The sequence below is a fragment of the Podarcis gaigeae genome (assembly GCF_964106915.1).
Source record: "Podarcis gaigeae genome assembly, chromosome: 3".
In the NCBI taxonomy this organism is placed as follows: Eukaryota; Metazoa; Chordata; class Lepidosauria; order Squamata; family Lacertidae; genus Podarcis; species Podarcis gaigeae.
The window spans coordinates 50304586-50331887 of record NC_139680.1 but is presented as its reverse complement, the minus strand read 5'-3'; the positions used below and the strand labels follow the sequence as shown (position 1 = coordinate 50331887).

The 27302-nt window shown below is 39.1% G+C and overlaps 1 protein-coding gene and 1 long non-coding RNA gene across 4 annotated transcripts in view; one reads left to right on the top strand and one right to left on the bottom strand.

Moving 5' to 3' along the window:
* The window catches only part of AFG1L (AFG1 like ATPase), a 56537-nt gene that overhangs the window by 17470 nt on the left and 11765 nt on the right, over positions 1 to 27302 (bottom strand). For all 3 annotated transcript variants that reach the window (XR_014562253.1, XM_083731364.1, XM_083731365.1), the window contains exons 6-9: positions 20249 to 20348; positions 14095 to 14153; positions 3347 to 3429; positions 144 to 214 (exon numbers count right to left, since the gene is read on the bottom strand). Coding sequence is in view for 2 of the 3 variants with exons in the window: in XM_083731364.1 (XP_083587490.1) it covers positions 144 to 214; positions 3347 to 3429; positions 14095 to 14153; positions 20249 to 20348 (313 nt within the window). In the remaining variant the exon portion in view is untranslated. The remainder of the gene's footprint in view (positions 1 to 143; positions 215 to 3346; positions 3430 to 14094; positions 14154 to 20248; positions 20349 to 27302) is intronic.
* On the top strand, positions 14160 to 15765 carry LOC310841084. Its single transcript, XR_014562336.1, has 2 exons — positions 14160 to 15313; positions 15351 to 15765. It is a non-coding gene; the product is annotated as an uncharacterized lncRNA (long non-coding RNA).

The window sequence follows — 27302 nt, the reverse complement described above, 5'->3', positions numbered from 1 at the left end:
AATTAGACAAAATGCTGATACAATGACTGCCACTTGAGTGTGGCATCAACCCATATACAGCAGTGGAACTTATTAATTGGTCAGTGGAGATTGGGCATTGTGTTCTAAATGTATTCTCTTTCAAGAGAAATTAACTTACGTACAATCATTTTGTTTTTGAGCCAGCTCATCAAACAACTTATCCATGACAGCCTCCACATCAGCTTCACTTGTGCTACAGTGAAAAGAATAATAGAATATGAAATTAATAACACTTGAAGCCAACATCAAACAGCTGCCTGAGCTTGCTTAGCTTTTTGCCCATAAAAAAGGAGAGAGAGTGAGAAAGACAGAACAGGATGTTATGTTGTAAATACAAACATTAGAGTTAGAATACACTTAAAAGCAGAGAACATTAACTCTCAGGTAGATGATTCTGCTTTATTTGCATACATAGGAAGACTTTTGTGTTTCAAGCTGTTTCCAGTAATGAGGCAATGCCAGGCCAGGCCATCAGATAGATAGACACACACACACACACACACACACACACACACACGAAACCCCATGGTGCATCAGTAGCAGCAAAACTGGACGCCTTCATTTGCCCCACCTGCAATGAAACATGTCTCTCCCATGTTGGTCTCTACAGCCACAGCAGGCACCATAACTGCCCAATGCTTTGACTTATTCTCAATGGCGCACTGTTCCATTGTCTCTTGAGAAAGACAGATGCCAATAATGCACACGCGCGCACGCACACACACACAGTGAGAAAGATAAGCTTTTGTCTATATCTTGCACACAAAATGAGAGCAAAGAAGCAAAAGCTAGCAAGCATCTGAAGGGGAACCCTTAAAAACCTCTAAGAGGGTGCAGTGAAATTAGATCTGAAGTAAATATTATTTTATCACAGGTTTAAATAGATACAAATAAAATGTAATGTGTTGATCTGGCATTTTCTAGAATAAAGTTTGCATTCCTATGCCCTCTTACTTAGGAATAAGTCCCACTAAATTCAGTGGGCTTTACTTAAAAGTAAACATGTATAGGATCATACTGTATATAATTAGTTTTGACATATCTAAAATCCTTCTCCAAATAATTTGAGATGGCCAAAGATTATGAAATTACAGGAAATTTTCAGCAATGATTGAAGCAGCCACTTACGCATAACCATCCAAAAAGTACAAAAGAGGAAGCAGATTTGCATAAAATTCGCATATAGTGGTGATTTATATGTTTATATACCATTTTAGAATTATAGGTTGATACTCTGTGTTGCATGAGCAGAAGTTTACTTGCACAATGGGCCTTCCCTTCCCTTCCCTTCCCTTCCCTTCCCTTCCCTTCCCTTCCCTTCCCTTCCCTTCCCTTCCCCTGCAGCCCCTGACACCTTTCCCAAGTCTGCTCCAGAGTCTCTCAAAGGGATTCAGCTAGACATCACCCATTTACTATAATTTAAATAGAAATGCAGTACATGTTACTATAGTGGGAAATACTATGACCATGTGGCATATGTATTTGCTTGCTTTGCTGTCTAGGTGTTAACGATTGTTAGAGAGTCCTGGTCTCTCTTCTTATGGTTCTTTATGTTTAAACTGGACTTAGTCTGGATACAGAATGCAAAAATGTTATAATAAGCTTCTTTTGCGCAGTAAAAAGTGCTAGTAGTTTTAAGGACTGGGACTATTTCTTAACCTGAAACTGTTCTTAACCTGAGGTACCACTTTAGCTAATGGGGCCTCCCGCTGCCGCTGTCCCGCTGCCACTTGATTTCTTTTCTCATCCTGAAGTAAAGTTCTTAACCCGAGGTACTATTTCTGGGTTAGCGGAGTCTGTAACCTGAAGCGTCTGTAACCCGAGGTACCACTGTACTAAGGATGGTGCCTCACAATTAGCAATCCATTAGTATCTCATCTTGCCCACTAGGAGAGAAAGCCCTGAAATATAAGTTAGATTCTGTGGGATTCTTCTGCCCTTGCTCCCATATATATACACATTTAGCTCAAAATGTAGCAATGCCAGAAGCAGAAATCCATCCCCATAACATTACCTAGCACCTCTCCTTTATAGATCTGGAGTGGGAACACTGTTTATGGGTGAAACAGGGAAATTTTGCCCAAGCCCTTTGATGCTCAGTCCAGATTTGCAGAAGGAAAAACCACGTTTCTATAGAAGTACCAGTCCAAGCTTCAGTGCAGTCCAAGCTTAATACAATATCAACATACATGAATTCTACCACAATATGAGAAAATAAATTGTTTCTCCCTTAAAAGATAAAATTTTAGTATTTCAAAATCATTTGTTAGTATTGCAAGTACTAATTGTGGCCTTGAACTCACTATGTGAAGTGAAATTTCTTTTTTTCCTGCTCAGGATGAGAAGCAATGCTCAGTAACTTTTAATTAACAAGTCCCTAACTCCAATATTTTATTCCTTCCCCAGAAGCCTAAGAATAAGCTTAAAACCTAAAACTTCAGGTCATATCCAGTTGTCTGGCAATCCTGAGTATAAAACTCACCCCAAAAATTATATCCAAGGTGCTACCCCTGGATTATGAACTAAATCATACACTCCCATTATAGTCCTAGACTGGGGCTAATCATTTTGCTAGCTGGAAAGCCCAGTCCTTATTTAAACTCTTCAAAAATAATATTAAAAAACAATGCCATAATAAAGCTACAAGTAGATTTGTACTTGTATTGGCTTGATTAAAACCACTTTCTCTTCTTAAATGTTGGAACAACTTTGCATCACATATACTTGTATTCTCAAATTGCTCTGAGGGTAAACTATCATTAGGGAAACAGAAATCAAAGCTATACAGATAAATTGTACTTATAGCTGTATTATGGTATTATTTTTTTATCATCTTCAAACAGAGAATAAATGCTGAAGGAAATCAACATCCTAGATACAAGCAGATCATCTGTCAAAATAAGACAAGTTTTTCAATCCACAAATGGTAACACCCAACAGTAAATGAGTCCTTGTCAGAGGATTTGTATAAATAATTAGTTTACTACAATAAAGGATGCTCTTTTATTTACCAGGGAATTGCACACTCTTTTACAAGAGGATATTCATTGCTTTATAACCATCTGTCACTTCAGTTCTGCAAACACCACACCTCCCCCCAAAATCTAATTAGTTTTGATTCAGTCACACATTTTAAACGATGTAACTGAAGATACTGAAAATGCCATCTGATGGCACTAGCACTGTGGCAAAACAGAAGATAGTTGGCATTTGTTTGGTTTTGTGGGGTGGGGGGGAGTATTTTTACTTGCCCCTGTGGCAAGACATGTTGGCTAGTGAAGGAAAGAGAAAGAAAAGAAAAATACCTTTAGCTTTAACAACTTACAGGTAATATAGCTTTCCTGCTGCTGGTAGCGCTTGTTTCCTATAGTCTATTCCGGAATCCAGCTGGATAGTGCTGCAGTATTTCTGAATACAGAAACAAAATAACAGAGTTGTTACTTTCCTTAAGCAGATGCTATGGAATTTTGCAAGGGTGTACAGCATAGCTTAGCAGTGCATCAGCTCATATGTCCCTATGCATCAGCATAAGGCGAACTGAATGATGGGTCCGGCAAGTTATTCACTTGGATTATGCTCATTCCACCATCAAGGCTGCTTCAAAGTAATACAAAGAAATCACTGAGAATTCTCCTCCCGGCCACTAAGAATGCCTTAATACAGCTGTTACAAACATACATTTTCAACATCACTCAGTAAGCAATACAAGGTAGTAGAGCCAGGCAAGAACAACAACGTAAAGTGGACGTTTATCAAATCAGACAAAAGGTGATCAAAGTTTCAAACAACCTCTATAGTTTCATATTGCTCATCAATATGAAATAGGGGCTAGGAATGCCAGCAATCACAGCCCTAGTTTGAATGTACAAGAACAGCCCAACTCTCATACTCAGTGCAGACTCAATGAAATCTATGGACCTAAGTAACTTGAGCTACCAAGTTCATTTTTTACAACCGGTCTACTTTGAATATGACTTAGTTGAATATAACAGATTGTGTTTTTGAATTGCAATGTGTAAGCTGCATTTGAACTCAGAAAAGCTACATATCAAACTTTTAAAAATACTATATAAATAAATAACTCCAATGAGTTCTGTGGACCTTTCTTCTAAGTAAGCAAGAATAAAATTGCATCACAAGCACACAGTGGTCAGCAAGAATGGATTTCTGCAGCAAATCTGGAAAAATGCCTTTAAAAGTATTCTGCAGTTTGAGTAAATTTGCACAGTGTATGAAAATGCTTAATTTAATTGCAATTTGGAAGGGGCAGTTCTGAATATTTTTTAATGTATAAATTGCTATTATTAGTAATATTACCGTATTTTTTGCACCATAACACTCACTTTTTTCCTCCTCAAAGTAAGGGGAAATGTCTGTGCGTGTTATGGAGGGAATGCCTACGGGTGGCATGCCTACGGATTTTCCTTCTCTAAAAACTACATGCGTGTTATGGTCGGGTGCGTGTTATAGAGCAAAAAATACGGTATTATCCCTCTCCCACCTTCTTTAGGACCTGTCTGCTCTGAGGGAAGCTGGACGCAAGGTCTGGGAGTTTGTGGCATCAGTTCCTGAAGTTGCCTAAGGGTATTTTGTATCATTTGTTTATTCTAATATTGTTTGAAACTATGTGTTATCTTGGCACATGAAGGCAATACATACATACATATTAATAATTATACAGTATAATAACAGCAATGATTGCATGGTGGATAATAGATCAGAACACATGAGGAAGTAGGAAGGGAAAAGTTGTTTCTAAGGACAAGGAGATCTGAACTTGGATTACCCCCACCCCGATGAAACATGAAGGCCTTCCCTTATAGTGAAAACTGATGTTCTTATAATTGCGCTCAAGCTTCTGGAATCTGCATTTGAGATACTAGTTCAGGGGTAGGCAACCTAAGGCCCGTGGACCGGATGCAGCCCAATTGCGTTCTCAATCTGGCCTGTGGACGGTCCGGGAATCAGCGTGTTTTTACATGACTAGAATGTGGGCTTTTATTTAAAATGCATCTCTGGGTTATTTGTAGGGCATAGAAATTTGTTCATCCCCCCCCCCCCAAATATAGTCTGGCCTACCACATGATCTGAGGGACGGTGGACTAGCCCATGGCTGAAAAAGGTTGCTGACCCCTGTGCTAGTTCCATGGTCTGCAGCAAAATCATGGTCATATTATTGGGTCACCTGACTTCAGCACAGGCAGGGTCCCTTATTATCAGGTGACCTGTTCACATCACAAACTATTCTCTAAGCTTCCATACACTGGAACATCTTAATAACAGAAATACATTACTTTAAATATATTTACAGAGAGGTGGTTATGTAAACAAAAATGGAGATCTCTCAACATTTGAAATACTTACACAAGGAAAACTGCTATTTGAAAAGGTCTTGGGTTACTGCACAGTGAGATTAATTGCTCACACAACACAACACAAAAGACATGTCAGAATGTTGTGCAATGTAAAATAAAACATTCTTAGGATGAGACAGACAGAATATTTGGTAGTAAAGTTCACGTGCTTCTGGATTGTCGAAATTCTGCATGCTCCGAAATACTTCATCACAAATTTGCCTACTTTATTTTTTTTTAGTGTTAAAAATAATAAGCCCAATAGAAACAATACATGTATTAATTTGGTCTCTCTTTGAGCAACTGACTTCTCCATCATGGGATTGATTAAAGCTTACAGGCATGATTGCATTCCACACTCACTAATCACCATCAGGGAATCCTAATCAGCAGCTAAAGAACTTTTAGCTGGAGTCTTCATATTTTAGCCCTTAATTTTAAAGCTACACTCCTAACAGTTGGTTTACATTTAAAGTCTTTCGATAATCCTATTTCATCTGCAGTGTTAAAAGTCTCCTGTCCTTTTCCCAATGGTAGTAGAAGCTAGTCATAGCAGAGCTGCATGTCACATCAAAGGAGCATTTCAATACCATTGGCATAAAGACTGTGACTTCTTACACTATTCAATTTTAATGCTTAGAATTATTCAGCTGCTCGCATTATTATGTATTGGTTTATGTATTTATGTAGAGCAAAGGACAAACACAATTACATTCTGAAAATATAATTAAGAAGGTTAAAAAAAAACCCTTATCACTCACACACGTTACTGTAAGGGGGAAAACTTTAGACTCTGTAAGGTAGAAATGGAGACAAACTGTGATATCAGGAATTTCTGTTAGAATGAAATAATAACTCTAACACTACTGAAAATGATACATCCATTGGAGACAACTATGCTTTCCTCCATATAATCACTACAAGTTAGATGTAACATCCATACTGAAAATACAGCATAGGAACATAGCAATCTGCCTTACACCAAGTCAGACCATTTGTTCCTCTAGCTCAGTTTGGTCTAAAGTGACTAGCAGTGTCTCTTGACAATTTCAGGCAGGTTCTCTCCCAGCTCCAAATGGAGATGCTGTGTATGAAAGCTGGAACCTACCGGTACATGCAAAACAGATGTTCTACCACCGAGCTATGTCCCATCCCAAAAAAGATTTGCATGCCCCCCCAGCCTGATACCCAGTTTTCCTTTAAAAAACTAAGTTCAATTATTAAATTAAGGGTTATTTTATTTGAACATCTGCTCTTAAAAATAAATACATAATTAAGTCCTTACAAGAGCTTAAACAGAAATATATTTCTCAAACAGGAGGAATACCTCCTCATTAAAGCCTGCTACAACGCCTATGTGCCAGCACTTCTTCCAAAGATTTGGTTGTATTACCAATTCACTAATTTAGACAATTGGCTAGGATTTCTGCCAATGTCCCAAATCTGATTTCAGGTTTTGGTTAAGGTGATTTCCTGCTTAACATTTCCCTGTTAACACTAACTGTTGTGGATGCTTGTTCTAGCACATCTGTTATAGCTCTAGTTAGGGTCGAAGTGAGGGAATTCCTCCCAGAAAGAAGAGTGAGAAGGGGAGAGAACAATATCCTGTATCCAGTTTCTGATCTCTTAGGCATGTTGAAAAGCTCCCCAGTATTGTGTCTTGCAAGTACAAGCACCTACTGCTATGATTTTGCTGATGGGTTTTGTAATGAATTGCAAATGAATTGTCTGAAATGTTGATTTGACATTTTATTATGTTTTAATATGTGCTGGAAACTGCCCAGAGTGGTTGGGGAAACCCAGCCAAGATGGGCAGGGTATAATAATAATAATAATAATAATAATAATAATAGGGCAACCTCAGGCCCAGGGACTGAACCCAGCTCTTAAAATATGTCTCTAAGTCATGTCCTCTTACTAGCCCTGCTCTAGGGACTCTGCTTTTGCCTGCTCAAATGTGTCTTGAACTATGATGGTGCCTTCTGCTTGCCTGAATGGAGAGGAGAAGGGGCATGCACATACATGTGTATGAAGAAACCACTAACCTTTTCATGGCTTGAATTTAGCCCACTATACAAGATAAGAATCACATCCTTTGCCCCACCCACTTTTCGCCTCTGGCCCACCAATCATGAAGCCCTCAGAAGGTTATTTTAACTACTGAGAAGGGTTATTACCCATACCCAAGCTACTCTACTTCTAACCCTGCTGCCCTCATTATGGTTCCCGAGTTCTGTGCACCTACCTAATCTACTCACTTCATGCACGCTTGAATTTAGCCCACTATACAAGATAAGAATCACATCCTTTGCCCCACCCACTTTTCGCCTCTGGCCCACCAATCATGAAGCCCTCAGAAGGTTATTTTAACTACTGAGAAGGGTTATTACCCATACCCAAGCTACTCTACTTCTAACCCTGCTGCCCTCATTATGGTTCCCGAGTTCTGTGCACCTACCTAATCTACTCACTTCATGCACGTACCAGAAATCATTCCCCCACACCCCACTTCCCATTAAGTGCTACTTCTTCTAGTTCTGCATTCCCAAAGCTGATTCCCCTCCTGATGTTTTGGACTACAACTTCCATCAGCCTCAGCCAGCAAGGCCATACCACCTGGGGTTTACCAAAGTTGTTGTTGATAAAACATCGGTTGGGGGGAGCCCTAGCTTGTAGGAGGCTGTTCAACCGAGGGTTCAGACCAGGGGTTCTTAACCTGTGGCCCATAGACCCCATAGGCTTCAAGAGGTCTGTGGACTGAACATACACAATATTTTACTACTGCGATAGAATAAATTGTGTGTGTGTTCGTGTTTATGTGTATTTTTCTGGGGAGAGGACTTTCATCAGATTCTCACAGGGGTCTGTGACCAAAAAAACACCCTTAAGAAACACATTTAGCCTGAAATCATTTGTTTTACTCCTCTCTGTATACTTATTTCATTGGCCTAAATCTCTCCCCCATGCTTTGTATTTCTCTGTCTGGATATTAGTTTGTCTTCAAATCATGACATGTAACACTGCCCACACTTCAGTTCCAAACATGTTACAAAGGGTACTAAAAATCCTTCTATCTGAAGGTATATTGTAGGTTAAATGCACCTTGTAATCTAATAAAGAAACTGAAGATTCTGATTTATAAGATAACCAAAGTCATAGGAAGGAGACTGGGCTTTTAATTACCTCTCCTTTGGGTTATGCTCTACATACAATAAACTATAGGAGAGTTAGTAGTACATTGTTTCATCTTTATTTGTTTGACCTTCTGAAGACAGTGATGGATATGATCAGGATATGATATTAAAACAAAGATCCTGCCTTATCGTGTGAACATAAATTTCTGTAACAAAACGGAAAAGAGAGGAATCATCTAGTATTTGTGGAATAAAAAAACTTGGTCAAACTATTGTTCAGTATGCACTCAGTCTTTGTCTTCGTGTTCAGATGTTGTTCAAACAGCAGACTTAAAAGAAAATAATGTCAATGAATCCTCCCAAGCACTATACATGACCTCTGGGGTAATTAGCAATCATTGAAAAGCAACAAGACTAAAATGTTCTATTCTTTATTACTGTCAGCTCTTATCTTGATCAGCATTTTAATAAAGATGGTTCGTTCCTAAGACAGTTCCATGAATCAGTCATAATTACATCCTGACACGCAGTGAATAGTAAAGCAATACTAAATATCACTTCATCAACCTTTCTAACCTTTATGCAAGTATTAACAGTAAATAATTTTTACACAATCCAACAACAGAAAATCTGCATATATCTTAGCTTTGTAGAGAGTCTACCCTAAGTGAATTTCCTGTGACCTACACCAGCAAAACACAATCGGGCATAATTATTCAAGCTCCGGAGATATTCAGGTGTTGCTTTTTTTTTCAGAGTGTACAACTTCAAGCACAAAAGGCTACTTGTTCTACATAATAAACCCTCAAAGGGTTAAATGAAATGCCAGTTTCCTTTTCTCAAGCATATCCCAGTAGCTACAGAACTCTAAATTGAGAATAGAGTGCATGTACATAAATATTACATTTTTAAATAAATACAAAATGCTAAATCTAAAAAGCATTTTAACACCCAAAATGATTAGCTCAGGCCCTCAAGTTGGAAAAGAATACTATGCATAAAATGTGTGCGTAAGGCTATAGCTACTACTGCTGCTACATTGCGTAATTGGAGTCTGTATGTATTAAATCAGATTTGTTGGGCTTAATATTTTTAAAGGCTGACAATTATTCTCTATTAATATTGATTTATTTCCTATGTTTGTTAAAACACTGTGGATATGAAGTAACTGTTCATTCTCCATAGCTGTATCATTGTCCAGAACCTCAACTGGAATAATAAGTTTAGTTTCTCTGCTTCAGCACACAAAATTGATAATTTGGTTCCTTAATTCAAATTAGATGCTTTACAGTTGTTTCTGCATACCACGTAGTTGTAGCTATGCAACCGATTGAGATCGTTTGACTATAGTTGCAATAACTATAAAGTTCTTTAAAGTTCAGCTTAGTGGGTGCATAATCAAGAGAAAGTCCTAAACAAAGGGAACAATATTAAGTTTTAGTGGGGAATAAGGTAAGAGCATAACTCGGCTTCCTTTTTCAAGGTCTCTCAAGAGAATCATTCCCTACCCACTGCGCCAAACAGAAGCGATATGTAAACCAACATCTTGGTCTTTGACAAGGTGCTTTGCATTATATCCAAAAGTATAAACAACTCTTACAAAGAATGCACTCCCACAACTAAGGATAGCTCTTATTCTAGTAAGTAAGCGGTATACAGTATGCCTTTCTGCAAAGCAGAACAGGACTGGCTATGTTTCATGCGAGACTAAATGAGCAGTTGTTCAACAACAGGTCAAATATATAAAGATGACGAAGTTACTTTAACTCAGTTCCATCCAATATGAAGTTTGCTCACAATGCTTTCTTACTTCAAAATCTGATTTGTACTTCCTTCCTTGGCATGAATCTTTGCTCCTGCCAGAGCTCCAAACAGGGAAGAAGAAGAAAAGGGAAAGTGTTGATTTCAGAAACTAGATTTCCAGAATAAAAATAAATGTTTAAGATCTAAGCAGACTAAGGATGGCGTACGCCTATCTCTGATGAGGTCTGCTACCTCATTACCAACAACTGAAAACTTCTGCTGCATTTTGTTTCAAGAGAATCCAAAAGTCCTTGCTGTAAAGCAGACTGGGGGGTGCAGAGTCCATTCAGTCTTTCTGTATCACAACCATTATGTAAGAAGTATAAAACACTGCCTTTATGCTGCCAAGCCACAATGACTCCTCTTACATCAAAGCAGTTTCACCACTTGGGTTTTTTTCTTCCAAATTTATTCAAGCCAAGGGCAGGGAGACAACAATTCATACACGCTAATTACACCTAATTATCTATTCCTCTCCCCACCCCAACTTTCGGCCAGTGTTATTTGCTATTTGGGTTTCTCACAACCTCCTCTTGCCCTGTCCATCCAGCTCAACAGTAAGTCTTTGAAGAAAACAGTTGTGGCTTTTTAGAATATTCACAATGTAAGGTTCAACCCAAATTAAACTATTCCCATTATTAGTTTTGACACGTTTAATGTGTTAAATATGAAGGCCTTTTGCTTAATTTGGCAAATTCCTCATATCACTGCAAGGAGAGAATTGCCAGTAACACCCTCTCTTACGGGAGCTTCTCCTCACACTTTCTTTTCATGATCTAAATGAAATGTTTATTGGATTAAAGTTCTTCTCTGCAGACCTCCATGGTAGCCTGTGACAAAGCACTTACAAGCCTTATTAATTGGCTCGGACCTTTGGGGCGAGGGGGGTGGAAGAAGATAAGGAAGACCTTATTTTGCATTACATCACAAGCAAAGGAAACATTAAACAAATCAATTGCGTTACAAGCAATGCAATATTGCATATCTAACTCAGAATTTGAGCCAGCTGTTGGAACCAAAGCGTTCATTTGCTTCAACAGAGAACAACTATTATTAAGATCAAAATGGAATAGAATGCAAGAGTTTGCTATCATTATTTTACCTTCAGATGACAAATATATATAATATATATTTAATTGAAGGATTGTCAAGTAGTCATCTTACTGTACTTAAAATGCAATAAATTTAACAAAATATATTTTAAAACCTTACCTGATTTTTAGACATTTATTAATTTGGATTGTGAGATACAAAACCTATAAATATATTCAGTGTGGTATGGATTTGCATACCTACCAAAAGACAGTTTTCGGATGATCAAACAGAATTTTTGAGTATTTAGAGTTCTAATTTTGTGCATTAAAGTGTAGCTACTTTTGAACTCAAACTCTGATATGCAATCACATTAAAAAGCCAAAAAAATACAATGTGAACTTTTGAGCCAGTCTGTTCTAGTCTTATATTTACTTATTATATGCTTGCACGTGTGTACCCCCTCATTTTCTCTCACTCTCACTCTTGTTTTCTAATGCTAAACACAATGATTCACAACTGAACTGTATTGTAAATTCCAAAAGTAATCCATTTAATTAACACAGGGGAAAAAGAGAAAAGCAGAGCCTACAACTTCCACAGGTTGGGAAAGAAAGAGTCTTCTATTTAAGACTTGCTTGGGTACTTACTAAGAAGGGAAACAAAAGGCCTAACGTCTTCAGTAATGAAAAAGTCAATTGATAAGTGAAGACATCACAATATCAAAGACTTAATCCCAGCAATTCTGACTCAGGTGACAGCTCAGCAGAGGTCAGGGTGCTGACACTGGCCACAAAAGCAAGTTTTAACCATTCAGCATACTGAAAGCTACTGGACTATCACAGCATTAGAATGGAACTAACTGACAAATCAATTTAATCACCAAGATGACTTTTTTATTTTAAAAAGAAATTGTCAATTCACAGATCTGTGTGCTTCTAACACAGGTGGCTTTACAAAGGCAGAACACATAATCAAAGACATTTTATATCTCCTAACCAGTGCTAGAATCCCACCCCCTGTCACAAGATCACTCTGAATCTGCTGGTAGTAGTTTTCAGACCTAATAGTAGTATAAAGTTGAATCTTCTTCCAAACATTAATAGTGGCTTTTTGACAAAAAATAAATATTATTATTTAGTGGGGTGAAAGCCGATGGAAGAATAGGAAATAATCAAACAGTCCAAGCTTATACATGTTTACTCAGAAGCAAGTACCACTGAGTTCAAATTAAAGGACTTATTCCCAAGGCAATGTACATACAGTTTTATCACTGCATAAATGCTAATGGCTGTTCTATAAGAGAATCAATACTAAACACAGTTGTTTGCACAAAATCAGGTTTATTGTGTTGATTTCTAAGGATCAGGAGCTGGCTACTTGGAATCCCACTCATAGAAGGAGGAAACCTAAGTAAAATAACCCAGACTCAACTCAGGCTTAAATGGTCGTGGGTTGCACCTTTAGTATCTAAGCAGGCTTTGTGGATTTATCACTTCCACAGTGAATGTCTTTGCTTCTACCTATAGAAGGCTCTCCACACTATTTTTAAAAAATTCACTTCTTTCATGTCATACTGATATTACATTGGCATTTTGGGGCCACGTAGAAGACTTTTAAAAGACAGTTTAAAGGGAGAGATGCAGGCTGCAGCCTTATTTTCACTTACCTGAGAGTAAGTCCTATTAATATCAATGGGACTTGCTTCTGAAATATGTGTATTTAGACGTTTATAGACTAATAAAATGAAAAAGAACCCTTCCCTATACAATTAAAATGTTGATCAAAGTAATGAAATTCTAGGTTATCATAGAAGGATTTAAGCAATCAGAAAATGGCTGCAAGTGCAGTTGCAGTGCAATCTCCAGGAGTCCAAATTGAGATTGTATTGGACTCCCATAGAAAAATTAGAAAGTAGTTCATAAAAGTTGGTAACCCACAGCCAAACCATGCAACAATGAGCCCTTCTTCATGTAAGATTAAGATAGAAATCCAAATGCTAATACAATTTCCCTTTCTCTTTGAACCTAAAAGCAGGGAAACCTGAATTTGTGAAACCCATGACACAATAGCAATTTCATTTTTTAAAAATATTGATTTTGGTATCTGGCATGGGTGATTACTATAATGCATTGATCTGAAATGTTTTTACTGCTATTATAGAATCATAGAGTTGGAAGAGACCACAAGGGCCATCGAGTCCAACCCCCTGCCAAGCAGGAAACTATGACTGTGATTATAATGTTTATATTTTATATGCTTTTAAATTATTTTAAAGGTTGTAAGCCACCATTGGAAATATTGTATTCTGAAAGGTAGTGAATAATTTTAAAAAGATAACAAATAAATAATCATAGGCAAAATGAACCTTGTAGTCATTTGTATTTTTGAAAAGAGTAGAATAGTAACAGGTAATAATGGATAGTGCTCTCCTAGACCTGGCTTGGGATTTTTTCTATCTTCATGAATACTACATGTGAAAAAAAGCTGAGAAGTAAAAATTTCATTCTGTTCTGATAATGTTTCCTTTTATGTTGTTGCTCTGAACTCTGTCATTCAGTTTGGAGAAAAAGTAGAGCCTCAAGATTCAAAAATATTACAAATGAAATCTTAACTTCTGCCTCCCCTAATTGAGTTAATCCCAGAAGGTTAAAGAAAATTACTCCCAGAAATATGAACAAAACAGTTTTGCAATAAAGATGCTTATCAGTAAGCTAGCAAGATCCTTTATCGAGCACATCTTCCTTTACCTTAAGAACAGCAATGAATGGCACGAAGTTCACTCTTTGGAGCCCATTTTTATAGAGATCTGAAAGAGAACACATGGATATTATCCTCACCACATACGTCTGACAGGATTGTCTTTTGGTCTTACTTACAAATACAAGTTCTACATTAGGGAGAAGGAACCTTTGGTCTTCCTAGCATTGTGGACTAAATTCCCATCAGCTATGTTGGCTGTGCCAATGGGAATTAGAGTTGAACAGTATGGTTGAGTTCAACACAGCTAGGATTGTCATACGCCCGGATTTTCCCAGGCATATCCAGAATATTGAAGTCGGCAGCAGTGTCCAGGCAGAAACTGGGCAGTGTCCAGGGAAATCCAGCATTTTTTTATCCCCCAAAAGCTCAACAACTTTGGCCAAAAAACATTTCCCCACTGTTTGAAATATGGGAACCCTAACACAGGCTCTCTACCTCTGTTCTACCAAATCAAGAAATAAGGAAGGAAAAAAGAAAATAATTTAAATTTTAATATTTGGCTGCAATTTATTTTTAAATTAAATTGTATTTAAAAGTAATTAATATATTCTTCTTACTTAATTAAATTAACCACATAGTTGAAATGTATCTCATTGCTTTGGAGAGGTTAACTTTATAAATCATAAACAGTAAAGCTACACAATACAGTGATTAACATTTCAGTATCTGCTTTTTAAAATATACTTAAACTCTAATGTATAAGAGACAAAAAACATCATTTAAAAAATAAATTTGACTGCATTACACTCTAAATAAGAAAAATGGGAAGAAATAGAACATCCCCAGAAAATCTGATTTGAATCTATGATAAAACATGTGAAAACATGTATGTATGCATGCATGCATGCATGCATGCATGCGTTTTGTGCAATTTATCATACCCTTCCCCCCACCCCGAAAAAGGCAAAACACATGAAAGGGCTATCAGTAGCCTGTGCACAAGCTCATAACTCTGACATTTACTGCTCAGTGGAACAAGGGAATGGAAGAAGTGTGATTACAGGCATAGAATTTTTCTCAATCTGATCACATCCTGTCACTGGTGTGGATGGAAAAAAGTAACAGCTATAATCAGCAACACATGATTGCTGGTGGAGACAGCCCACTACAGTTTTGCTCCAAAAAACTTCAGAACACAGCATCTATAATGATACATCTGGAAGGGCCCACTCTTGCAACAATCATAAATAAATGTATTATATTGCAGTTTTAAACATATCTTTAATATGTATATAGTTTTAAGTATCAGTGTTTAATTGTTTTTAATGGATGTTATTTTCTATGTTTTAGCTGTTCTTGTTTTTATCTGCAAGCTGCCTTAAGTCCCATCAGGGGAAAAGACAGGGTAATAATAATAATAATAATAATAATAATAATAATAATAATAAACGTGCTTGACAGTAAGTTCCATTTAAAACAATGGAGTTCACTGTCCCAAGCAAATGCATTTATCACCATGATGTAATAGATGTATTCTCATTTGTTGTATTTTATAGTATCTGTGATTCAGGAAGATTGGACACAAATAAATAACTGAAACTGACCCAGAATATCTCAGCATATGATTCTAACTCATTTGGCAAAATGCAGATACCATGGATCACATCAAAACTGAGGAGTAGGGGAGGAGAAAGAATGGTTTTGTCTGCAAGTAATCTGCTGATAACAGCACTCCAACAAAACTGCTCTGCAGCAGAGAAAGCTGAGCTTTCAGGATAATACAAACTTATTTCGCCCACATCCCATTGAAATAATATAATATGTAGCACACTTTGGGCCTCCTGAAGGAATCATCAGCTTTACGCTTAATCAAACTATGGCCAGCTGCAGGAACAGGAAGCACTGTGCCAATGCATGCCCGACCCACACTGTGGATTCTCAGAGTGATAATCCACTAGCCAGCAAAGCTGATAGGATCCAATGCAAGGCGTGCAGTCAGCAGAGTTGGTCTTCTGCAGCAAGTGTGAAGGTATCTCAGAGGAAAGGTTTGTAAAAATGCATTTGCCCAAGACAGCACACACATTCCCTTTGGATGTGCTATAATGCTTATTTGGAGCAACAAAACTGCTGTCTGGAGGTAAGCATAAGAAAATTAAATCCTGAATAAACTTCAGGATTATCTTTACTCTGGCCAAGGATATGGGTTAGCCTGAAGACTTATCTTTACTAAGGGTTTCCGTTTCAAGCATATACAGTCATACTTCAGACTATTTATAAAGGACTGTGAACTCAATGCTTGTTTTTGTATAATGGTTAAGCACTATCATAGTCCCAACAAAGCCAACTGAACCATGATAGTTTCCATGTCATGCAATATCAGCAAATGATCTTGCATGACATGGAAACTATCATGGTCCAGTTGGCTTTGTTGGGACTATGACAGTGCTTAACCAGGATCGGGACAATTCCAATAAAGCTGAGGTTGATTTTATCAGATTAAATTCCATTAAAATCCCTACTCCTCTGGAAGCTTAGCTTCAGTTCCTGAAAACCAGCCAAAACAATTGAGCCTTATGATGTTTCCAGAAGAGCTGCACACTCATTAATTGAGTTTCTGAGAGGCAGAGCATGCCATGATTGTTAATCCTAGCACGAAGACAGGGTTGCTTATTTTTATTTTTAGGAAGACCTCAAAATTGTTGAGCTTTTTAGATTGACTTGCCTAAGATACAGGACAAAGCGCCACATTTCAGAAATCCCTCTTGGACATATGGCAGCCCTAACACTGATGTTGTGCTGGGTATAAGACAAGGTTCTCAAACTGAAATTTGCGAGCTTCATTAAGGTGGTTGCTTATTACAATATGTAATAAGTAAAATAAACAGTAAAAATCAATTAAAAAGCATACAACATCTGGCTCAGTGCATTACAACTGTAAGAACAGGTAGAAAGATCCTCAGCAATTTTCAAGTAGTCCGTAGGACCGGGAGTAGAAAGTCTGTGAACCACAGGTCTAAGCTTTTTAAAGTTTCATAGGCAGAGACTGGTACCTGAAATTACAACATTGTTTTTCTCATTTCTATGAACTTCTCAATTTTGTCAGTCACATACTACATGAAGACTATGCTAGAGGTATTGGTTTAAATCCAGGCATAGGCAACCTCGGCCCTCCAGATGTTTTGGGACTACAACTCCCATCATCCTTAGCTAACAGGACCAGTGGTCAGGCATGATGTGAATTGTAGTCCCAAAACATCTGAAGGGCCGAGTTTGCCTATGCACGGTTTAAATCTCCCTAAATAGCAACAGGACTCTGCAGATGCTATGGCATTTTTTAATGAGCTTCAGCATTATAATTAAGGCAGGAGTAAGAAACCTCAGGCCCAGGGGCCAAATGAAACCCTCCAGTGTCTCCATCTGGTCCCCAGGATTTTGCCCAAGGTTGAACCCCTCATTGGTCCTTCTATGTCCTTTCCTCTAGTAATCTTAACCAGCTTGAAAGTGTCTTTGAATTATGATGATAGTTATTGCTTGCCTTGATGAAGGATGGCAAGTGGTGTTTCTAGCCACACCCACCACTGATACATGGCCACTACACGGAATTGTGGCCATTGAATTGAACAAAGTTTCCCATCATTGCATTACAGTATTAATGATGGGGTTCTGGACAAATATCTGTGAGATCACCATTGTATGGTTCTGCTTATTAGGAGACAAGAACTCCTACCATCCCAGGGGTTCAGTCTTTCCTGTTCACTCAAGAGTGTTGCTGGCAGTGTCCACAAATGATTTTTCACCAATGCCATTTGGTAAGGCTGCCTCCTTTTTTCAGGCTGCCGAAATCATGCCTTTGTAGAATCAGAGCTAGACTTACTATAATGCACCTTATGTATTGTTGCATTTGCTGATATACAGAAATTTTAGCTGGCACAGAAATTAATATTATGCCTCTAGCCAGAGGCAGTCTGTGGAAGCTCATCATGCCAATGAGCCTCCTAGCCTGACTTCCTACTACTTATGAGCATAATTTGGTGTGTAGGTGTTTAGAACTCTTAGCAGTACAGGTTCAATCAAGAGAACGTATCCTCTTTCAGAACCCCTTCACAACTTCTACACCCAATAAAGATGTTCTTTGAATATAGAATCTGCTCATCAAGGGTACACAAAGCGCTGTTTTCAGTGGCTGCCCCAAAATCCTTTCTTCTGAAGACATAAAACACCTAACGTCTGAACTTCATTCAGAGAAATGTGGCCAATCACTTCCCCCTTTTTGTACTCATTTTTGAAAACTATGCATAAACCAGTAATACAGCAGGCAAGGTTACCATGGGATATGTCTTCTGGGTTTTAAAAATTATGTATTTTAAAAAACTGGATTAGCTTATGATTATTTCCAAGATTTTGAGATGGAGCAAACTATAAAGTGTAATAAACTATTCAACTTGAAACAGGCAAAACATAACTAATGGAGGCTATCAGACCTTTCCAATAACCTTGGAGGAAGCTGGCTCCCAGAGGAAATCATAAAGCTGTCAGTCAAACACAAAAACTCATCTCTAGGTGGTTTATTCCAAACAATTAGCTGATGGACAGGATACTGTTTGAAGATAGGAAGTCATGAATTGGGCCCACCTTGCTAGATCTCCATGCTTCTTATCACTATCTGGGTAGACACCGGCCAGAGACCCAACTTCTGTTTATTAGGAAGACTCATTTTATTTCTATTCCCATTTCCTACTCTGTTCACTTGTATTGCAGTGTTGAGTATCTGGTAATAGGCCATGGAGAGCACTTCCTCACCAGTCATTTATTGATGTGAGAAGCCAGCTGAACCTGCTGTTTCATTTAAGAATTGAATGAAGTCTGTGAAAGTCTACTAAGGATCTTACCATATTATCCACACGGAACCAGCAATGGTAGTATTAGTAAATACATATATGTTTTTCAGAAATTCTTGAGAAACAAACATAACTACACTAGATTGCAGAAAATAACAGTACTGAGTAAATATGCAGTTTTTATCTGCAATATCATATTTGCAGTACTTACCATAAACCACTCCTCTCACACACAAATGGCTGATTACAGATTATGTCTCTGTAATAGTACAGCTAGTAGATTTTTTTTGTTCCCTACTAGTTTTTAAGAAACAATCAAAATATAAAGTGATTAAAGAAAAGTTTTTGTTCCTTTTAGATGTTTACTTAGCAACAAAGATATGTGAAGTTTCATTTTCAGTTTTAAGTTTATTAAACATGTTTCCACATTAATTTGCAATTTCATTCAACATTTGTTGAGAAACTTTAAAGATTTTCATGTTCTTTCTTGTAGCAGCCAGTCATTTTCTTAGTTTCTTATTCCAATTATTTATTACATTTCTTGCTACAGGTACACCTGATTGTTTTAGAGTAGGTCTCATTAATCTTGGGCCTTATGCCAGAGAATATATCACTATCATTTGTCTATTTTATCATGCAATTATTATTACGTTGTATGCTTATCCTTGTCTTTCTTCACAGAGCTCAGGACAATGTACATTGTTCTCCCCCACTGACCACCCTGTAAGGTAGGTTAGGCAGAGAAAAAAATGACTGGTCCATGGCCATTCTGAGCTTCATGACTTAAGTGGAGATTTGAACCCATTCTCCTTGGATCTAGTCTGACGCTCTGAATACTACATCACATTTATGTGAGCATCCATTTTTCTCAGCTCATTCTCCCTGATGATCAGCAATATTACCAATCCTATAAATAATTACCCAGGGGGCAGTCATAAATGCATAATGCTGATCACCCTTTCCCCTCACCTTTTTCCTCCTTCCACTTTCCATCTTCTAGCATGAAAGGACCATTGGCTTTTCAGTGCTACAACAATTGTTCCATGAACTGAAGACACTTCCATTCACATAAGAAGAGTTTCGTTCACAGAAGTTCATGACTGCAATTCTCCTGCTCAGAGTTCCTACCTCCTATACACCATGAAGTTTCCTTAGCATGACTATATTCCTCGCTTCCATATATTTGAACAGAAGCCAAGGAAGTGTGCCATATAGGGCACAGCATAGAACCTTTAAAAATTACAATAGAAACAACACAAGAGATTGATCTTAATTAGAAAATGAATACATGTAATGCTACCTTATCAAGGCATCTATTCCTTTCCAGTGAAAACACCAATAGCAACATATTGTTTGGTTTTACCTTCTGGTGGCCTGTTGGATGTTGCTACAACAACAACACCATTTTGAAACAGGTTTTCAAAGAGCTGCTTGAGAATCATGGCATCAGCAATGTCTGTGACCTGCGGAAGACAACACCGCCATCATGAGAGGCTGATTTTGACTTGCTCCATTAACTGATCTGCAACTGGTTTTTTGTAGTCACAAAAGAGGCTTGTTGGTTAAATGACAGAAGATTCTAATTACTGCTTGCAGCAGAAAAGGAGGGAATAATTAATAAGCAGTGAATGTGCAACAATATGTCGGTTCTTTATTACAGAGCCCCATCATTTTTTAACAAACTGCTGGAACAATTCTGTGTTAACTTCCATTCTAAAACTACAGGTGGGAAACACAGAAAAATAGATCCAAACATTTAAGAGGCCTAATTAATTTGGACCAACACACACACACAACCCTCCGAAGATCAAGGAAGAAAATACACACCAGCTGCTTTACACTTCTATTACCTTTCCAGCAAAGGATCACAAAGGTGACTTTAAATGGTCATGGAACTTTTGGAAAAAAGGACAAGTAGCCAAGTATACATAATCAGCTGCTGTTGAAAATAGAATGATATGACATAGATACTATTGTGCAATTGTTGCACAAAACAATTCAACAGATGGCCCATCACAAAAAATAAGCAATTTCATTGTTCTTTTTAAGTGCCTTCTATTACTGTCCATGAATAATCAAAAAGGCACTGCAGTCAGTTCCAGCACAGTCAGCCTCTTCTAACCTTCACAGACACAAATCACTCTCTCCCTTCATAGACACACACATACACACTCACTAACTCGTTGTCTCAATAAAAATGAGGGCAGCAATTAATAATGAAAAGAAACTTTTGTCTGAACGTTTTCACTTTCTTGCTTATTGTTCATCAAATTATTACAGTGGGGCTCAAAATACTAACTTTATTATACGCTGAATTTAAATTAAACACAAACTTACCATGGAGAAAGAGAACAAATGCAGAAGCAGGTATGAGAAAGGCCAGCTGAAAATGGTTTAAGGCAGAGCTGAGTTTTTGAACAAAGTAGCTGTAATACATCTGAAATCAGAGCAAACAGCTCAGCTGCCTTTGCCCATAGTACCCTTCTATGCTTCTTTAAAAGGCACTTGTGACACATTAAGAGCTAGTTTTGGAAGAGGCTCTGTCTGAACCAATTGACTCACGGCTGCAGGACTGGGCGGTGGGGGGGCCCTGCAATACTGTGAATGGGATGGCTGCACATGCAAACACAATCAATCCTGACATATAACCATGAGAGAAATTAGGATCTTTGGGGCTAGAAATAAAGAAAGAAAAAGAGAACTAAACAGGTTTTTAAACAACAACAAAAACCAGCTTCATGGACCATTGAAATATGCAGAAGGCAACACAAAGGAAAAGAGGAAGAAATACACACCTTTCTTCTAGTTTGGAAATTGAAGTGGAAGGCGTCATGCAATAGGACAATCTAGGTTTACAACAGGGAGACTTTGACAAGGCATAACACTCTGGCACATTAAGCTGCAAAATATTTATGACCAGAGGAAATGCAAAGAGGCCTTCTCAGATGGTGTTTTGATGTTTCAGAATTTGAATCTATTTGCCTACCAAAATACATTAATTTTTTTAAAAGCTACATAATTAAAAAAGCAAGAGTCATTCTGTGTACTTGGGTGCCAATTTATGTCCTTTTGATCCTGTGTAGCTTTGGAAGAGAAGACAAAAGTGAAAGCATTCTCAAAGCCCAGGTTCTTTCTGTGCCCAGCATTCATTATAAAAGGGAACAAAAGAAAAGGATACAAATTACCAATAAGAGGGATCTGCTAATGGAGAGAATGGAGAAATTTCATTAGCATTTAAGAGAAAAGATTTTTATGACCTAGAGTTGCTTTCTTTTCTCTTAAGTTGAAAAAAAATCATAATGTATGTGTGTAAGTGCTTGAAGCTCAGTTATCCTCTGATTGGTACAGTTTCTTATAATGAATGAAGAACATAAGCATGTATAAGCAGTAATTAGTGTTAGCTCAAAAATAAGAGCTTAAGTTTTTTTATTACATGTTTTCAACAGCTTTTCTGGACTATAAGCATTGCATAAAGCATATTGATTTTTACCAAACACGTGAGATATTGATAACATCACACAGTGCTTCTCAATTTTTCTGTCTTCCATACAGTTAGCATTCTCCCCCCCGCCCTACCATTAATGACTTCATACTATGTTTCTGAAAAGCCTTTTCATTTCTGGTTGGGATTTATGAGGATGACATAAGACTAAGGGAGAAGACAGATGCAATATAGAAAGAGCATTCACTGGATGCAGGATGAACAATAGTATTTATTTTAGCAGCCCATCCTAATGTGCACTAATGCAACAGAATCTGGCCAATGACAATCAACCTACATGCTATAACAATGACAGAAACTAACTTCTGTATTTTATAGTTACCGTGTGTGCTTAATTTCATTTGGAACAAAATCTGTAACTGCTCTAATCAATCCTGTGATTGTGAAAGGCAAAGTGGCTCTTCCATCTCTTGAACACTGTCAGTGTAGTAAATACAGTGGATCCTCGGGTTATGTTACCTTCGGGTAACATAATTTTTGGGTTGTGAACGTGGCAAACCTAGAAGTGTATACGCCACGCACACAAGTGCAGAAGCGCTCTATTGCACCGTGCGCAGAAGTGGCACCTCTTACAAAATTTTCGGGGTGTGCACGGACCCCTGGAAAGGAATTAAATCTGTATCTGGAGGGTCCACTGTACAGCAGAATGTATTTCAAGACCCGGGGTTAGCTCAAATAGTTACATATTTACAAACAGTTTCAATTTTTATAAATAATAACTGAATACAATAATTTATAATTTAGACATATTGTTTCATACGAGGAGGTTACTGTAATTATCTTGACACTCTTTTTTTGTTTCAAGTCTACAAATATGACATCTTGAAAAGTTGACCAATCAATTAATCAAGCACTTTTTAATGTTTCTGATTACATTTGACCAATCAATTGAACAGAATCCCACTCCTTCAAAGCAGAGAACACAAGTCCATCAAGTCACAGCAAGTAGTAGAAAAGGGTATGAACACACAGGCCAGGAATGTAATACAAGCCAGAAAGCCATGTGACTTAGTACATGCCCAAGAAACACACAGTTGAAAAGAACACACTGGATGAGAATTCAACAATGTCGTACTTGAAGTAGACCCACTGAAATCCATGGACTTAAGAATCTTCAGGAAGGGTTTGTTGGGTATCAGCCACAGTCATAAAAATGGTCACCTAGTTACTAGTGAGCCGCACTGGCAGAGGAAGAGCAGTGCGAGGGAAGCGCACCACCCCTGGCAGCGCGATCCCAGTAGGGTGCCATCGCGGCTGCCCCCTCCGCCCGTGACGGGCACCATGCCTCTGCTGGGGGCACACCACACCACGCCCCCAGGATGTGCGCCATGCCCCTGCGGGCGGTGCATCCTGACCCTGGGACGTGCGCCAGCCCTGCCCCCACCTGCTCTCCGCACCCTGGTGCCGGAGCATGAAGCTCCGCCACTGGTAAGCAGTAAGGCCATTCTGAAATGAACGCCACAGAAGCTCGCCTGAGGTTAAATACCAGAATCGGCTAGAAATCACAGCACCTTATGCAGTGACTATTATGGTGGCAGTCATTGAAAAATAATACATGCCTCAGGACTACACATCTGACAGAAACCCAGGCACAGGGCTAGCCCAACCATGAGGCAAAGTGAGTGGCCACCTCAGGTAGCAGGATCCACAGGGACAGCAGATCCGGCCTCCAAGGAATGCATCGCCCACTCCTGCCAAGGCAGCAGTAGCAACAACTGTGGTGAGCTCCTAGAAGGTTGGATCTGCCTTATCCTTGGTAGCCCCCTCCATGCCACTTCAGCTGTGGCCCCTTGACAAATAGGTGCTGCTGGTCTCCTACCACCCTTGTTCCCGATGTAGATCTTCACTCACCCTGCCTTCCTTGGCAGGGGAGTGCCATTTTGTGGCTTGCCTCAGGTGATATACAGTGGTGCCCCGCAAGACGAACGCCTCGTAAGATGGAAAACCCGCTAGACGAAAGGGTTTTCCGTTTTGGAGGCGCTTCGCAAAACGAATTTCCCTATGGGCTTGCTTCGCAAGACGAAAAAGTCTTGCGAGTTCCTTCGGTTTTTTTTCCCTTTCCCCCCCTTTTCCTAAGCCGCTAAGCCGCTTATCAGCTGATCCGCTGATAAGCCGCTTAACAGCTGATGGCTAAAAGCTGCTAAACCGCTAATAGCGCTAATCCACTAAGCTGTCAATGGGCTTGCTTCGCAAGACGAAAAAACCGCTATACAAAGAGCCTCACGGAACAAATTAATTTCGTCTTGCGAGGCACCACTGTACCTCACATCCACCATTCCAACCATCCTCTATTTGCACTACTGCTTCACTCTATATGCCCAGTTTAGTCTCCAACCCAGGCACGTGTCCCTGGCCTGATATTTGTACATATAACAACTATGGCTGCTGGAGAGCAAAATCAGTACGACATGAGGGCTGCTCTTGATCTGCTGTTGTCCCCTTGAACAAGAGGAGATGCATTACCCAGCTGTTAGTATTTCAGTGTCAAGGCTGTCACTTGGAGGAATGAAAGAAAAAGGAATAACTCAATCTAAAGTTACTGCCCAGGGCACAACAATGTAGAAATGTTTTATAGAAACATTAGCTTCTAACTTTTTTTCAAATCCTTTCTATCAGTTACCTATAGAAAGCAACTTTATAGGTGCTTTTCTTCAAACAGTTTTAGCAGCAGAGAAAGTGAATGCTAGAAGACATTTGGGTCCAGCAGCCCATGCTGAGATTCAACTCCCTGACGCTGGGTAACTCTGGTGAAATCATTTTCTCATATTTCAAGTATCAATTGGCAAATGGAAATCATCGTGACCACAGAGCTCTTTTGAGGGGGAAGTGGTATCTTATCCGATAATGTATCTTGGTTGCCATTTCATTTTTTCTTCTTCAGAAGTACACAGTGGATAATATCTTGCTTCTAAAATTACCTTCACAAGGGTATTCTTTCCATGCTCCCTTTTTCCAGTGGAGAAAGCTATTGTTGTAGCATATGAAATTCAAAGCTACCATCATCATCCACATGTCTAGTGGCCAACTATCTAACCCATTTAAATTGTATCTCACTGTACTTCATCTTGATGGCAGCCCATTAATACACATACTCTATGATCATTCAGCTAATGGCTCTGGAGCCAACACTTACCTCACTCACCCATTTAACAGTATCCAAGGCCTTAAAGTCAAGGTATATTATATACACTACATCTCCATAGTCTGCTATGCCAGTTTCCTATCAAAGGAGGAAATTAGGCTAGACTGGTATAATTTGTCTTTGGCTGATTCATGCCATTTATCATATTCCCTATTCTCCACTGGTCATTTACAAATGGTCTGCAGCTCAGTTGCTGGATATAACAGGGACACAATGGGACTACAAGTATTTTAATGATGAACTCCTCAACAGATTTATCACCTGTCAGGAAACAAACACACTTGATTGCCTTGTGCCACCTTGATTACTATTAACCCAGCTGTGAATTTTCACATGCCAAAGAGAAAAAATACTGGGATATTGCAAAAGGGAAGTGGCAAGATTCCACACAACAATGTGGACAGCTCTGAGTCTGGGCTTCTTGAACTATAAAACTGGAATAAATTTGGATTACAACTTTGTAGATGTACTTTTGTCTAAAGGAAACTTCGGATAATCTTGTTTCAAGTATTATAGCATGAAGAGGTCTCTGAAGGCACTGTTTGTAGGACAAAACTCTGCTGAATGAAGCAACTGACTATTGCAGTGGAATAAAATGCCCTATTGAATGCAGGAGCGGAGAAAGCAGCTCAGTTCAGAATTGCATCCACAGCTTCATTTCTTTGTTTTGTCCTGTGACAAAGAGAGTAATCTACATTATTAAGTGATTGTGCTGGCCAGAAACAGCATCCACACTGACTATGCTATTCAGGGCATCCAGAGGATCAGTACACTGATCAGTGCAGATTTCAGCTCATTCCCAAGGTAGTGCAAGATGAAACTTTACAAGGTCAAAAACAGGATTCTCAACCCTGTGTGGGCTTCATAATGCAAAAGGGCTATGCAGGCCCTGACTGTCCATCTGGCAAATGCCATACTGGCTGGTGCACTCAAGGCCCTCTGTATCTGTCTGCTGGGTGCAGAGGAAGGATGGCTGGGTCACCCACCCCTGCTTTCGAACTCCATTGGTCTACCCCCCCCCCCCCGCTTCTTGTGGGTGACAGGGTTAGATGGTGACTGAGGCAGCCAAAGTGCCTGCTGCAGCAACTTGTGGAGAAACAGCTTTAGATGCAAGTCAAAGATGAACTGGGCATAGCTGTGCCTAGTGGCAGCTGGAGGCAGATGGCTCTGGGGACAAAGCAGAATGGGAGGCTTTCCCCAAGCTGGCTCTGAGGACGGAACAGGGAGAGAGTAAGAAGTGGAGGATGGGGGCTCAAGGTCACCTGCCACCCCTTATGGACATCAGAGGAATGTGAATGGATATCTCCTGTTCCTCTCTTTGGTTAGTGGCATGTCACCCAGATAGCTGGAAGAGGGAGGGAGGGGCTTGCACCTTGGCTGGCTTATGGTTTTAACTGCAGAGAAGCAAGTAGGCAGAAGGTTAGGGGCTGGGAGGGGAGAATGACTGGCTGAGAATGGAAACAAGGTACAGTGGTACCTCGGATTACATATGCTTCAGGTTACATATGCTTCAGGTTACAGACTCCGCTAACCCAGAAATATTACCTCGGGTTAAGAACTTTGCTTCAGGATGAGAACAGCAATCGTGCAGCAGCAGCGCAGTGGCAGCAGGAGGCCCCATTAGCTAAAGTGGTGCTTCCGGTTAAGAACAGTTTCAGGTTAAGAACGAACCTCCGGAACGAAGTAAGTACATAACCAGAGGTACCACTGTATGTGAAATTCCATAAGCCAAAGTAGCCCATATAAAAATGGGTCAGGAAGGAAGAAGAGCTG